The sequence below is a fragment of the Petromyzon marinus genome, unplaced genomic scaffold (assembly GCF_048934315.1).
Source record: "Petromyzon marinus isolate PM22_M1 ecotype Great Lakes invasive population unplaced genomic scaffold, UKy_Petmar_22M1.pri1.0 PM_G_Scaffold_56, whole genome shotgun sequence".
NCBI lineage: Eukaryota > Metazoa > Chordata > Hyperoartia > Petromyzontiformes > Petromyzontidae > Petromyzon > Petromyzon marinus.
Genome location: NW_027423009.1, coordinates 256,066 through 271,047, shown reverse-complemented (window position 1 = coordinate 271,047; position 14,982 = coordinate 256,066). Strand labels below are relative to the sequence as shown.

The 14,982-nt window shown below is 50.1% G+C and overlaps 1 protein-coding gene across 3 annotated transcripts; it reads left to right on the top strand.

Annotated features, from left to right (window-relative positions):
* The first annotated feature begins 3,789 nt into the window (after positions 1 to 3,789).
* Positions 3,790 to 11,831, top strand: LOC142918161 (E3 ubiquitin-protein ligase CCNB1IP1-like). 3 transcript variants are annotated; one of them, XM_076062272.1, is made up of 4 exons: positions 3,790 to 3,847; positions 8,135 to 8,496; positions 9,345 to 9,684; positions 10,255 to 11,831. In XM_076062272.1, exons 2-4 carry the CDS (start codon positions 8,200 to 8,202, stop codon positions 10,467 to 10,469), a joined length of 852 nt encoding a protein of 283 aa, XP_075918387.1. In that variant the 5' UTR covers positions 3,790 to 3,847; positions 8,135 to 8,199; the 3' UTR covers positions 10,470 to 11,831. The 3 variants fall into 3 exon arrangements, with proteins under 3 accessions (XP_075918387.1, XP_075918388.1, XP_075918386.1); XM_076062273.1 differs by lacking the exon at positions 3,790 to 3,847 and adding an exon at positions 6,850 to 7,020 and having other exon boundaries at positions 9,345 to 9,674; positions 10,255 to 10,408; XM_076062271.1 differs by lacking the exon at positions 3,790 to 3,847 and adding an exon at positions 6,852 to 7,020.
* The last annotated feature ends 3,151 nt before the right edge of the window (positions 11,832 to 14,982 follow it).

Below are 14,982 nucleotides of genomic sequence, written 5' to 3'. Positions count from 1 at the left end.
GGGTCCGCACGACTCCGTCAGCGGAATTTGCCCGGTAACGCTGCCGCGGGAATCCGGGCAGAGTCTTGCTAAGGTGCCCAATTCATGAACCTGAGCGAGATTATTTTAAAGTTGTTGCAGGGGCCGTGGCGTGATTAGTATCGGTGAGGCGTACTCCCACACATGCCAGAATCTCTTTATCATTAACAACCGTGACATGACATTTTACGTTAACAAGAGTCGTGAACATAAAGTCAGGTTTGTTCCGCTTATCTGTTTTTTTTTTTATTACCACAGTTCTCAAATGTCGATGCAACACTCGTACGACCAAGCGATCTTGAGAATGTACACCATTAATTCATTAATTATGGGTTGTTGTGGAGCATTTTGGGTCACAAAGGTAAATTGCCAAGTCCGCTTCACAACTAAACGAATCCCAAAGAGATTGGGCTGCTCGGCGTTCAGAGCGCTCTGCTGGCATCGTTGAGATTCTGGGGTCGAATCCAGGCAAATGCTGCCTGTGGTTACATAGAGTTCTCAATGGTGAGCAGACAGGATCTTAAATTTTGTTGTGTTTCCACGTGGAGAACACCTTTTGTGGCAAGGCGAGTGGGATAGTGCTGCCCCCTACTAAGTAGGGCACGTGTGTAGGTAATATCAAGTGACCTCGGAGGTTGCTCTGTGATATCCGCTTCAGTGGGCTGTTCTCTAACACAAGGCAATGGATTGCTCTGCGAAAAATCCAAATGTATGTTTCATCTCAGGACATGAAGCTCATTGCACAATCAGCGGGGATTTTTGAGATAAAATATATATACCAAAGACAAAAAATCATCTTTCTATGTCTAAGCCTATTAGGCCCTCTGATACATTGCTTTCCAGTAGCAAAACGCCCTGGACTGGTTTTGACTTCTCTCGGTCTCATCAGTCGACCTTGTGACCCGTAAACACATAACAGCCAGCCTGTGTCAAAGGGCATTCATTGGCGGCAGGTTACATGACGCACTGCACTGTGGGTCATGCGGTCCACCGTATGACGCGGAGTGTCCTGTGTCCTCTGTCATGGACCGCGAAGTTTACACTGTCAATAAAATAAAAATATATGAAAACAACTAAATTCTTTTTATTTCTTTTATTTTTATTTCATTGATTTTTTTACCTACGTGACTTTACCGAAAAAAAACAAAGAGTATGAATCATTGCAGTCACGAAAGCTTCAAATCTAGAACTCTCATGTTAACTTCTCAACTCCTTGGGTCTTGCGGTGACGTTCTAACACGTGGCGATCAATGTCTCCGGTGAAAATGCCGAGGGGGAAGGGCCCGATCTGAATTAGGGCCATTACCCAAAACGTCAGTCCGTTGTGTTCTGGTTTCCAACGCAGTGTTTTGTTGTTGTTCCTAACGTGACCATTTCAACTTCGTTCAGCTCCGCCGTTTTTTTTGTGTTTTACAATCGGCGTTGTTACTTAACACCACCGCTCCAAAAGCGCGTCGTAACTGCAGCTCTCTCCACTGCGGCTTTCGGTCGGTGCCGCGCGTCGCCCCCGGGCACGGCGTCCGACGGCCTCGCTCTACGTGTCGCGAGCGGCGGGGGGGGGGGAGCAGCTCCTTGACGCGCGCCCATTCGGTTCCGAACGAAGATCGTCAACGCGCGGTTGCAGCCAGGATGCCCTGGGAGCCCCGGCACTGCGCGAACCGCCGCGTCCGTCACCTCTGTCGGCTGTCGGCGCTCGAGCGGAGATGAGGATTCCTTGGTGCGCGTGTGCGTCTGCGCGTGTTTCCGTCAACGGGCCATATTCAATCCATTGCTGGATGAACCTCCCCCCCCCCCGTCACGGCCCTGCGGTGTAACGTAACGATCCGTCTGAACCACCTGCCCCGCAAAGCTGATTCCATTTAAAGATATTTATTTAGATTTCGCGAGTAACCCGATTAAGCTTTTTTTTTCTTAACAGATATCCACTAGGGGCGGGTCACAATGTCGGGCGGTGTTCACGCCTTGGGCTGCCACTCCTGTATTAGTTGCGACCTCCAGCTATCATCCCTTGCAGCGACGTATCCTGCCCATACAAAATGCACAAGCTGAAGCTCGTGAATATACTGTACTCTACTGTGCGTGTATACATTGCGTCATGACGTGTGTAACTTCCATTAACAGATCTTTGCCTTGTCATAGAGCAGGCACCATATTGATTAACATCCTGCCCCTAATAAAGACCAGGTGAGAGTCCATCGAGATTCATGTCAACGCAGCTGATGGAAAGCAAGGGTGATTTAGGACTTGGTCCAGAGGCGATACATTTGTAGAATCTGCACCCAAGGTTGGTTTTCCGCTTAAACTTTTTTGATTTGGCCTACGAACTTTGAACGCAATGGGCCGAGCTTTTTGTTGAGCACACGGCCGCCACCTCCGAAAGGAAAGAAAACCGAGGCATCTCTTGGGAAGACGAATACAGTGAGGGGAAAAAGTATTTGATCCCCAGCTGATTTTGTACGTTTGCCCACTGACAAAGAAATAATCAGTCTATAATTTTAATGGTAGGTTTATTTGAACAGTGAGAGACAGAATAACAACAATTAAAAATCCAGAAAAACGCATGTCAAAAATGTTATAATCCCGCAAGAACCAGCTTCATGACTCTCTGAAACGTGGCAAGCACTGAATACTGTAAACCCATCGGGACACAATTGAACTGTTAAAACCCGTGAGGCATACGAAATGCAGTTTTTGGTTTTGACAATTCATCCAAGGGCAGTTGCCAAAATCCCGACATTAATTCTTACGTAAAAAACAAAAACCAGCACCCGCCGAAACGTTGTGAGAAATTCATTGTTTTGTTTTATTGTTTTATTCTCATTCTACGTGACTTTACCGAAAGAACCACAGAACAAATCACATCCATGCGCGGGAGCGGGTACGCATCAGCCACTGATACCTCGTAAAACTTTCCGAAATCGATGCAGAACCTCGGGCTACCGTCCAGTTTGTTTCACAAGCACGACAGGAGCACCCCGAGGACTTGTATGACGGTGCAACTGTCTCCGCGACTAACACCTCGTCCACCGCCCATTTCACGTGCTCCTTCTCAGCTGGACTCGCACGATACGAATTTTGGCGAATAAGGGTGGCGTCCCCCGTTATCAACGTGGTAATGCAACAGGGAAGTACATCCAATGTCAAATTTCCCTTTACTGAAAACATCTGAGAACTGCAGCAGCAGCGAGTTCAATTTGCACTGTTGTGCCTCTTACAATTCCGGGTTTTCTCTACATAGTTTTTCAACCCACGTAAAGCCAGAAACTACCCACGGGGTAGCTTCTGGCTTTACCTAGTAAAATATATAGTTTGATCAGCAGTAACCAACTTTAGGAGCTTAATATAATACATTAATTACCTACTATAATCACCCAGAAGTGTCTGTCCGTCACGCGCGTGACGTCACCCCACATGAGGCCCACCCCCCCGCGTGACGTCACTCCACATGAGCCCCTCCCCCGTCATTAATATTCACGCACGCGTGGAAATTTACACCGACGCACAAGAAGGTCGCGGCACTCCACGTACCGAACCCCTCCCCTCATGAATATTCATGAGCGGGTGACGTCACTCCACATGGGTCAACCCCCCCCCCTCACGATTAATAATCATGAGCTGAAAATTTTTTCTATTGAATATTTTTTTGCCCGTCCTTGGACGGGGGGTTGGGGGTCCGTGACGTCACACGGTCGCCCGCAACCACTCTCCTGCATCGTGACGTCACGAACGCCTGCAACCACCCCCACACCGTGACGTCACGCACGCCTCAACCCCCCCCCCACCGTGACGTCACGAGCGCAGCTGCAGTGTGTGTGTGGATTGCTGTGAGGTAAAAACAATACAAAACTATATTTTCCTATAAATCACATTAAACACTTCGGGGTTTATATCAAGTAGAGAACGTGGGGCGGCTGTTATTTTACGTTGCCGAGTAGTTTATTTATAAATACAATTTTACACGTCTGTTTTTTTTAAGACTTCGGAGTCTGAGGCGTTTTTTTTCCTTAATTTTTTTCTCACCCCTTGAAGGTCACGAAACAAGCAATAAAAAGTGCGGGAATCCGAGTGTTTATAAATAACAAAAACAATATTACACGCTGGGGGGGGGTGTTAAAAGTCGCCTCATAGTAGTGATGAGACACCACGTCTGAGGGTCTCACTAAATACACACAATAAAAAAGAGCGGGAAACCCTCAAAAAGTTGTGAGGTGATGGATTTATTTCATTTATTTTATTTTTTATTTTGGTATCGCGCTGTGAGCCACGACCCAGCGTCGCTTTCGTGAGGGCGAAACTTTCATCAGCCTCATGGGGTCCACAACATTTTACTTTGATTGGAAATACGACGTTTTACACCACCCCCTCCCATCCCCAGCGATTCGATTGCTGTGCAGTGTTTGGAATGTGCTAGGAGATGTTAACTACCTCCCCTGTTATCATCACGGTGACTAGGAGATGTTAACTACCTCGCCTGTTGTCATCACGGTGACTAGGAGATGTTAACTACCTCGCCTATTATCATCACGGTGACTAGGAGATGTTAACTACCTCGCCTGTTATCACGGTGACTAGGAGGTGTTAACTACCTCGCCTGTTGTCATCACGGTGACTAGGAGATGTTAACTACCTCGTCTGTCATCTACAAGGTGACTAGGAGATGTTAACTATCTCGCCTGTTATCATCACGGTGACTAGGAGATGTTAACTACCTCGCCTGTCGTCATCACGGTGACTAGGAGATGTTAACTACCTCGCCTGTCATCATCACGGTGACTAGGAGATGTTAACTACCTCGCCTGTCATCATCACGGTGACTAGGAGATGTTAACTACCTCGCCTGTCATCATCACGGTGACTAGGAGATGTTAACTACCTCGCCTGTCATCATCACGGTGACTAGGAGATGTTAACTACCTCGCCTGTTATCATCACGGTGACTAGGAGATGTTAACTACCTCGCCTGTCATCATCACGGTGACTAGGAGATGTTAACTACCTCGCCTGTCATCATCACGGTGACTAGGAGATGTTAACTACCTCGCCTGTCATCATCACCGTGACTAGGAGATGTTAACTACCTCGCCTGTCATCATCACGGTGACTAGGAGATGTTAACTACCTCGCCTGTCATCATCACGGTGACTAGGAGATGTTAACTACCTCGCCTGTCATCATCACGGTGACTAGGAGATGTTAACTACCTCGCCTGTCATCATCACGGTGACTAGGAGATGTTAACTACCTCGCCTGTTATCATCACGGTGACTAGGAGATGTTAACTACCTCGCCTGTTATCACCACGGTGACTAGGAGATGTTAACTACCTCGCCTGTTATCATCACGGTGACTAGGAGATGTTAACTACCTCGCCTGTCATCATCACGGTGACTAGGAGATGTTAACTACCTCGCCTGTCGTCATCACGGTGACTAGGAGATGTTAACTACCTCGCCTGTTATCATCACAGTGACTAGGAGATGTTAACTACCTCGCCTGTTATCATCACGGTGACTAGGAGATGTTAACTACCTCGCCTGTTATCACCACGGTGACTAGGAGATGTTAACTACCTCGCCTGTTATCACGGTGACTAGGAGATGTTAACTACCTCGCCTGTCATCATCACGGTGACTAGGAGATGTTAACTACCTCGCCTGTCGTCATCACGGTGACTAGGAGATGTTAACTACCTCGCCTGTTATCATCACGGTGACTAGGAGATGTTAACTACCTCGCCTGTTATCATCACGGTGACTAGGAGATGTTAACTACCTCGCCTGTCATCATCACCGTGACTAGGAGATGTTAACTACCTCGCCTGTTGTCATCAAGGTGACTAGGAGATGTTAACTACCTCGCCTGTTATCATCACGGTGACTAGGAGATGTTAACTACCTCGCCTGTTATCATCACGGTGACTAGGAGATGTTAACTACCTTGCCTGTTGTCATCAAGGTGACTAGGAGATGTTAACTACCTCGCCTGTTATCATCACGGTGACTAGGAGATGTTAACTACCTCGCCTGTTATCATCACGGTGACTAGATGTTAACATCCTCGCCTGGCCTACAGGAGATCGTCGGTTCGCGCCCAGGCCCTGACCACGCTTGCTCCTGCTGCTGTATATTTGGAGTCTGCGTCTCTCTCCCCATGTTGATTGTGTGGATTTGTCTCAGGGTCCTCCGATTTTTCCCGATACGGGGCCATCCATTTAGTTCGTTGTCATGGAGGGGGATACCCAAAATGCGTACGCTTGCATATGGGGGGGTCTACTCACAATGTACGCATAGGAAATGGGGGGGGGGGGGGTTGAAGCCTCGATAATAATGCAGCCGGCGGTGGACTATCTGTTTGCTTAAACACGTTAATATTAATAATTGATCGTTTCTGCGTGGATTACATATCGGCCGTTCTACAGGATTCTAGGGGGTGGGGGGGGGGTGATGCGTCAGGCGAACGTACGTAGGCAGGTGGGGGGGGGGGGGGGTGTAAAAAGTCCGCGTGCGTACGGGGTCAGGTTTTGACAGATTTTTGCGTACGCACGAAAGGCATGGCCCCTACACATTTAGATACTGTACAGCACTCTACACGGAGTGATCCCAGCTGTCCGGCAATGGTTTGTGTGATCATTCTCTGTACTACAGAGTGGCATGTGTGTCATCTCCATTGGTTTCCTCCGAGTTTCCCTCCCATAGCTAAACCCACAAACACAGTGGAACTGGTACTTGCCAGAACCACATCCCAAAGCTAAAAGATTACCTGGAAATGGCTCAGTGGGAGGGATCACAGCAACATCGCCCCCTCTTGTGCAAACTTGGCAGGACCCCTCCTGAAGAAGAGTTGAGACTCAGTGGGGCTTTCCTGAGCAACAGGCGTATTCATACATTAACAATACGGATGAATACAGACGGCACATTGAGTGTGGCATGCAGTCATTATCCTCTGCCATTGTCAATCGACTTCTGGAACGAAGGCCTCCCCAATTCATCCCAATCTCAAGTGGTGAGGACTCAACACAGCCAGTCAGCCACTGACAAGCTCACTCACCCATTAACTCACTCACCCACCACACTGCAGGTCACAGCAGCACATTCGCGCAGCTAGTCAGCCACTGACAAGCTCCCTCACCCACTAACTCACTCATCCAACCACCCACTCATCACATTGAAGGTTACGACAGCACGCTAAGCCAGCCAGCCACTGACAGGCTCACTCACCCACTAATTCACTTGCACCCACTCACCAAACTGCAAGCACAACAAGATACTCACTGAGCCAACCAGCCACTGACTAGTTCACTCACTCACCCACGCACGCATCCACTTACCCACTCACCACATTGCAGGTCACGACAGCACACTAAAGCCAGTCGGCCACTCACAGGCTCACTCACCCACTAACTCACCCACCCACTCACCAAACTGCAGGCACAACAAGACACTCACTGAACCAGTCAGCCACTGACAAGTTCACTCACCCAGAAACCCATCCACTCACCCCACCACCCTGCAGGTCACAACACACTCACCCTCGCAGAGGTTTTTGGGCAAGCGTTGCGCACTTTCAGATGCGCTTCTGCGTCCGTCTGGAACCATTTTCCTTCCGCTATTAGGAATCCACTGAAACTGTGCATTTTAAAATCATCTAGATTGAAGACTAATTTCTTTTGCACTGGTCTTTGTGTTTTGTTTCTTGTCCTCTACCCGTACCTCCGATTAGCAAGGTTCGCTCTGTACGGTGTGAAATAAGTTCAACGTGCATACACCCAGCCCATCAGCCACTTACAAGTTCGCTCACTCACCCACAAACTCATCCACCCACTCACCAAACCGCAGGTCAGAACACTCCCCCTGCTCAGCAATTTATCCTCTAAAACCGTCGCTCTCCCAACTGATTTCTGTTTGCTTCGCCATCGTACTGTACCTCACTTGCTTCCGTCATTACGCTGACCAAGATCTCTCGCCGCCCTTAACGAACGAGACCGCACCCCGGTGCTCTCTCTGGAGCTCTGAGCCGGTCAATAAACGGCAGGAGCTCGCAAAAAAAAAAACGCGAACGCATTTCGCGCACTCCATGCGAAAACGTGTTTCACCCGCGATTCGTTTCCCTCCACCAGAACGGCGGCGACTGGGAACAGGAGAACTGGCGACCCCCCGGGGCCAGTGGTCAGGCGGGGAGGAAATGTCGGCGCACGAACAAATTCTGGTGTGCAACTTGAGGAAGTGCCGGCGCATTGTCGGCGACTTCGCCTGGGTCACCTCCTGCTCGCATCTCTTTTGCGACGAGGACGGCGAACGCGAGTTCAAGACGGGGGCGGCCGCCTGCCCGGCGTGCGGCGCCTTGCCGCGCGGCAGCCTGGACGTGGTGCGGGTCTGCTTGAACCCCCCCGAGGAGCACAAGTCCATGGTGCTGGCGGGCCTAGGGCCGGACGTCATCCAGGAGATATGTTCGCGGGCGCTTTCATTCTGGATCTTTCAGGTATCGGCGACGGATCGGTGACTTTTTAAAAATAAAAATAAAATTTATTTTTAAAAAGTAACAAACTGAAATGTTTTATATTTTAGCGGATAAAGTCCCACTGAGCTACGTAACCTCTTTTTTTTGCAGAAGCGACCTGGCCATCACGAATGATAGCCCAACCCAAGCGGCTGTTATCATCACGTGGAAATTTACAGCAGTCAAATACTCTAAAACGCGTTAGATGTCGTTTCTAAACATTGGGAGGGAAAAATCAGAGGACCTGGAGAAAATCCACACGGCCACTGGGAGAACGTGCAAACTCCAAACATAAGTAGTGACTAACTCGGAGACAAAAAGACTTGGAGGCATTTCTTTATTTAGCGAGCACCATTGGAATGACGCAGTTAATATTTAGTCCGTCTATTATCGGTGGCACTACTTAGAACATGTACAGCGTTTAAGATGTCACTCTTGAATTAATTTGCGTGATTTATGAATATTTTTCTCCTGCTGGGTTCTTTCGGTAAAGTCACGTAGAATGGAGATAAAATAATAAAAATAATAACAGAATTTATTATGTTATTATTATTTTAATTTTTATTACAGAATAAATTCTGTTTTATTTTTTTATCTCAATTCTACGTGGTGACTTTACCGAAAGAACCCAGAAGATGAATCCCTGCAGTCACGAAAGCTTTAAATTGAAAATTATGAATATTTGTTTTTCATTCTTTCGATTTTTTTTTGGAGCTTCGTCATTCCCAGAGGCTTCGCTAACCGAGTTATTCTTCTACACGTAAGTCCCCTTGCGCGTACGGCTCTTTAACCGATAAAAAATACGTTTAATCAAATTTTCCATCTCGCAGGTGCACCAGGAGAGACTGTATCAGGAACACTTGGCCGTGAAATCAAAGAGGCTCAGGGTGCAGTCTGAGGACCGCTTCAAGCAGGAGATCCAGAACAAGGTCACGGAGGTCGCCACTCTGAAGCGGCAGTTCTCGCTTGCCAAGAGCGAGCTGGCCAAGTTCAAGAAGAGGTACAACGAGGCTGCCGAGAAACTGCTGGAGAGGGACCGGGAGCAGAAGAAACTGCAGGTCTCCTACGATCGCCTCCGCCTGCGATTCTCCGCTATCGACGAGGGGAGATGCGCTGAGGAGGAGGAGGCTCTGAACGGCGCGGCGTCCTCGCCATTCATAGTGAGATTCGGTAGGGCCGTTTGAACTTTAGTAATAGGTTTTTACCCTTTTAGCTGGCACAAAAACTGACACCTTTATTCAAGGCATCATGTTTGCAATAACCACAACACAAGCAGTCAAAATGCAAACAAAAGAGACAACTCTGATAATAATATGCACTGTCCTTGAATTTGATTGGTCCACACCCGAGACGGCTTTTCTTAGAGCCTAGTCTCCACTGGTGTTGGACCAGAAGACGCCAAAAGGCGTACAACTCAAAAACAGCGCACCATCAGGGAGTATTGAGGGCTCGGGGTAAACCTTTACATTATGAGACCTCCTTTGCCAGTAACAAGATATAGGAATAGGTTTTTACCCTTTTGGCTGGCACAACAAAAACTGACACCTTTATACAAGGAATCATGTTTGCAATAACCACAACACAAGCAGTCAAAAATGCAAACGAAAAGAAACAACTCTGGTAATGATATGTTTGAACTTTGTTAGGAACCGACCAAGCAGGGAAAATGGGGATAGGTTCATACGGTGACGTTTTGTACGTAATGTAATTTTTTCCCCCACCCCCCCCCCCCCCCTGTAGCAGAGACGTCGACCCCGCGAACATCGCAAGGCGCGGAGGGAAACGCGTGGAGCTGGATGATGAAGACGCCTCCGTGCTGCCGCCCTGAGGGGACGGAGTTTGCGCCGAGGCCGTTGTTTTTCGACGGCAGCCCCCCGGGCAGGTCGCCGCAATCCGACGGCTTCCTCCGCTTCCCCTTCCCCGCCAAAGCCGCGGTGACCGGAGCCAGGAAGTGACCTCCCCCCGGTAACAACGCGAGAGTCCTTCCCTTCGCGCCCGCCTCCTCGCCCTCCAATGCGGTCGCAAGGGGTTCCCCAAAAAAAAAACTCGTGGGGAAAAAAAACGACGCAAAAAGGACCTTGCCCACTGGCCTCACCGCTCATCAGATTCCTGTGGTCTTAACGCTGCCCGCAGGTCATCTGCCTACTACCCTGTGGCGCTTGGCAGGAGCCTCTCGTCGTCACCGCCAGTCGATTGCCTCCTCTGAGCGCAAACGGAATCCGAATCGGAAATATTTATTTACGCTGGAGGTAGGAATCCGACAAGCTGTGAAGCTCTTTTCCCACAGACTTCTGGTCGGGGGCCCCGGGGTAAAAACGTTACAGCGACAAACAAATACAAAAAACCACGTCGTGCACAAGCGTCACGGGGTCCACGCGTGCGAGCGCGCGCCTCGTCGCCCCCGTCAGTTGTGTTCGGAGAGCCGCTCGCTGGAGATTCTCACGCACGACGACGACGATAACGCCGCGTCATTGAGCTATCGTTTGTGATGGCCAGGTCGCTTATGAAAATAGCTGCGTGGGTCGGTGGGTCCTCGGCCTGGTAAAATGAAAAATAAATTTGTTGAGTTTAATAGTTTCAATTCGTTACTACTTTAGCGCACACCAATTGTGTTCTGGGAGAGCAAACCCACAACGTTGACAGTGGAGTTTGACGTCCCGCTTGGTGATCACCACCAGCGGCAGTAACTGAACGACCGCACTCCGTTCACGTGACAAACGTCTCCCATTGGCCGTGCCGGGTGGGGCTCATAGGGTTACGTCACTTTCACATCCATCAGAAACTTTTGTCTATACTGGAGGAATCCGTGCAGCCCTACAGGAGGTTGTAGGTGCGATCCCAATTCTGACAGCTGCTGCCGTATATTTGGAGCTTGCGTCTCTCTCACTCTCTCATCATCATCATCATCACCACAGTGGCTATGAGATGTTAACTACCTCGCCCGGTCTACAGGAGGTCGTGGGTTCGATCCCGACTCTGACAGCTGCTGCTATAAACCGTGGCCGATGAGCTCCCGCTTTCGACCCCGCAGATTTGCGTGCTGGAGAGTAAACCCATGACATTTACCGCTTGAGCACCGTTAATTTTTTCCAGCGGGTAGGTTACCAGGTGTCGTCGTTGGCGTTCGGGGGAGGGGGGACAGGCCGATGGTGGCGGCGCTCGTGACGGCACAGAGGGGTTTGCCGTTTAGAATCTCGCTGCGGCCGACCCGGGAGTTACCGTGGTGCGCGTTGTTTCTCAATGTTGTGTTGGAGTAAGTGCTGTTCACAAGAGGGAACCTGTTCCATTTGTTTTTCATTAAAAAGTTTAGGACTTTGCGGCCGCCAAAAACACTTCCTTTACATTACACAGACCACCCATACAGGTCGACACAACAACCGCCATTCGCCACTAAGTGGCGGTGACCTCACCACATCGCTTGTGCCAGGCTATGTGCATGTTGAGGCCACGTGAAGTGCCGAAGGCCCACTGGTAGGAGGTTATGGGGCAGACCCAGGTGCCAGGGGTCCACTGACTGAAATGAATGGCCGATGCACCACCTGTGCCCCGTACTGTGCCAACTTGCTGTGCTTCAGCCACCCAACTGCCCAGCAGCAGCATTCACGAGCCTCCTCCAATTAGGCCGATCTAGACACCACTGGTACCAGTCCACTCAGCTCCACATCCTCTTGTACCACATCACTCCATCTCTTCTCGTTTAGCCCCCTCTATTTGGCTGAACAAAAGCTGTTTAGGCATGTGGGCTACATGACCCAACTAATGCAACCTTGCCTGCCAGAGGAGCTCACCGATGGGATTTTGTCCAGATCTTTTAAAGATCTGTGAGCTCCTCACACAATCCAGCCTGGTTAAACCCAGGATGGATCGTAGGCAGGCCAGCCTAAATGTTTCTAACCAGGGAAGATTTTCCTTTAGGGGGGTTTACATTTTGCAAGCGTAGAGAAGGGAGGGCATGACTGGCCGAGAAGATCCGAAGCTTCATAGGGAGTGACAGACCAGGTAGCTTTACGCAACTGATGGAAAGTTAATGCCGCTTGACTGATTCGGAATGAGACCTCTGTTGTCAAACCGGAGCTGGTCATGAGCACACTGCCCAGGTATGTAAAACTCTTCACTCTCTCCACAAACACAAAGATCCCCCATATAGCCTGAACAGGCCGGCATGGCACATGAAGGGGTGAGTGGCAAGCACAATGCCACGTCAGAATTGGGTATTACAGATAGGTAGCCTGCCGCCAACAAAAGAAAAGCTCCAGCAGAATTGCTTCATTATTTAGTTCTATCCATGGCTGGGTGAGCACGTCCCTACTTATCAAGCATTGTGCTCACCATTGTACCGAGTCACTTAAACGCAGGCGAGCTGCTGCTTCTCTACTGCATGAAAGTGACATGGCATGTTATCGTGAAACACCTCTATAGGCTTATCTTCCAAAGCCTCCAATTTGTGCGCAAGCTTTAACCCGCATTACATCGCCAATACTAACTAAAATAGCGCCTTCATCTACTGGCAGAAATTTAGTAACACGCTTTTCAAGATGATTACAAATCAGAACCTCTGAATGCGTGTGATCCAGCCACCGTTTAACGCACTAAAACATCACCTATTGATAATACTCATGTTTAGTTTCATATCGCGTCATCATTCATTGCAAATTGCATCTCACCATCGCTGAGGAACCTCAGGCATACAGGCTGTGAGCCAACACCAACAATTAGCCAAGCTCTGCAGTCCTCTGCAAATTAAGTTAATGAGTGTTGATCCCTCCAATTTGCACAATTGGCTCCGTACCGTGCAAAAGAAGTTCAACATACATGCATACAGAAGGGATCTACAATATTTAGTCTGCACTTTGCTGTACTGCCTTCTTCCGGCGTGCCGGGGAGTGGCACCTCCTCGACGTCCATGGGAAGGGATTTTCGCAAAACGTGTGCGGTCCAGCCACCCTCACTGCCTCTGCGGTGCTGGATTAGAGGCTACATACAGCATAGCCATCACCACCAAGCTATCTGTGATCCCCGAGATGCCTTTGTCCGTCTCCAAATTACACGCACTTTGCCCGTCTTAATGCAATGGACGCCACAAATACAGACTCTGAAATATCGAATCTCACGAATGAGAATGCTTACCTACCCTGCTTGGTGGGTTAGCACAGGGGTCCCCAACCCCCTGTTAGGAACCGGGCCGCACAGCAGCAGGAGGTGAGCGGTGAGTCCGCGTGTGGCCCGCCCCCATTATTTTATTATTTACCACTTCCGTCCGCGCCTCTTTCCCGCACTGCGCACTTGTCTCAGTCACAGTGTTGGTATAAAGCCCACAAGCTCTAACCCCCTAGTAGCCACAATGTGTAATAAACAAACGTCGCTGGAGAGCTTCTTTGAAAAGGGGGAAAGACCCAATGATGAACCCCCCCCCCTCCCCCGGTCCGTGAAAAAAATTGTCTTCCACGAAACCGGTCCCTGGTGCCAAAAAGGTTGGGGGCCGCTGGGTTAGCACATTCCAAATGTAGCGTAATAGCGCCGTCTGCTGACTGAAAGTGATAAATACAGTGTACGGCAGTACATACGTCAGCAGGCGACAGTACACATGGGGGGAAGACCACTAGGACAGAGTTCATGGCGCCGATGATGGCAGCCTCGGCCGGTTGGTGCGCCCTGTTTTGTCCAGTTTTGTCTTGAGAGGGGCTTGCTGTTCAACACACTCGTGCTGGTGAGAGAGGCCTGCTGTTCATCACACCCGTGCTGGTGAGAGAGGCCTGCTGTTGAGAGGCCTGCTGTTCATCACACCCGTGCTGGTGAGAGAGGCCTGCTGTTCAGTACACCCGTGTTGAGGGGCCTGCTGTTCAGCACACCCTTGCTGGTGAGAGAGGCCTGCTGTTGAGAGGCCTTCTGTTCAGCACACCTGCGCTGGTGAGAGAGGCCTGCTGTTGAGGGGCCTGCTGTTCAGCACACCCGTGCTGGTGAGAGGGGCCTGCTGTTCATCACATCCGTGTTGGTGAGAGGGGCCTGCTGTTCAGCACACCCGTGTTGGTGAGAGAGGCCTGCTGTTCAGCACACCCGTGTTGAGGGGCCTGCTGTTCAGCACACCCGTGCTGGTGAGAGGGGCCTGCTGTTGAGGGGCCTGCTGTTCAGCACACCCGTGCTGGTGAGAGAGGCTTGCTGTTCAGCACACCCGTGTTGAGGGGCCTACTGTTCAGTACACCCGTGCTGGTGAGAGGGGCCTGCTGTTCAACACACCCGTGCTGGTGAGAGGGGCCTACTGTTCAGCACACCCGTGCTGGTGAGAGGGGCCTGCTGTTCAACACACCCGTGCTGGTGAGAGAGGCCTGCTGTTCAGCACACCCGTGTTGAGGGGCCTACTGTTCAGTACACCCGTGCTGGTGAGAGGGGCCTGCTGTTCAACACACCCGTGCTGGTGAGAGGGGCCTACTGTTCAGCACACCCGTGCTGGTGAGAGGGGCCTGCTGTTCA

What these genes read in the sequence shown, in the direction of transcription:
- LOC142918161 (XM_076062271.1), top strand. Translation starts at nt 6,945, where the DNA reads ATGCAGTCATTATCCTCTGCCATTGTCAATCGACTTCTGGAACGAAGG. An exon ending in ATTCATCCCAATCTCAAGTG is followed by an intron (nt 7,021 to 8,134) that starts GTGAGGACTCAA and finishes TCCCTCCACCAG; the next exon opens with AACGGCGGCGACTGGGAACA. An exon ending in TTTCATTCTGGATCTTTCAG is followed by an intron (nt 8,497 to 9,344) that starts GTATCGGCGACG and finishes TCCATCTCGCAG; the next exon opens with GTGCACCAGGAGAGACTGTA.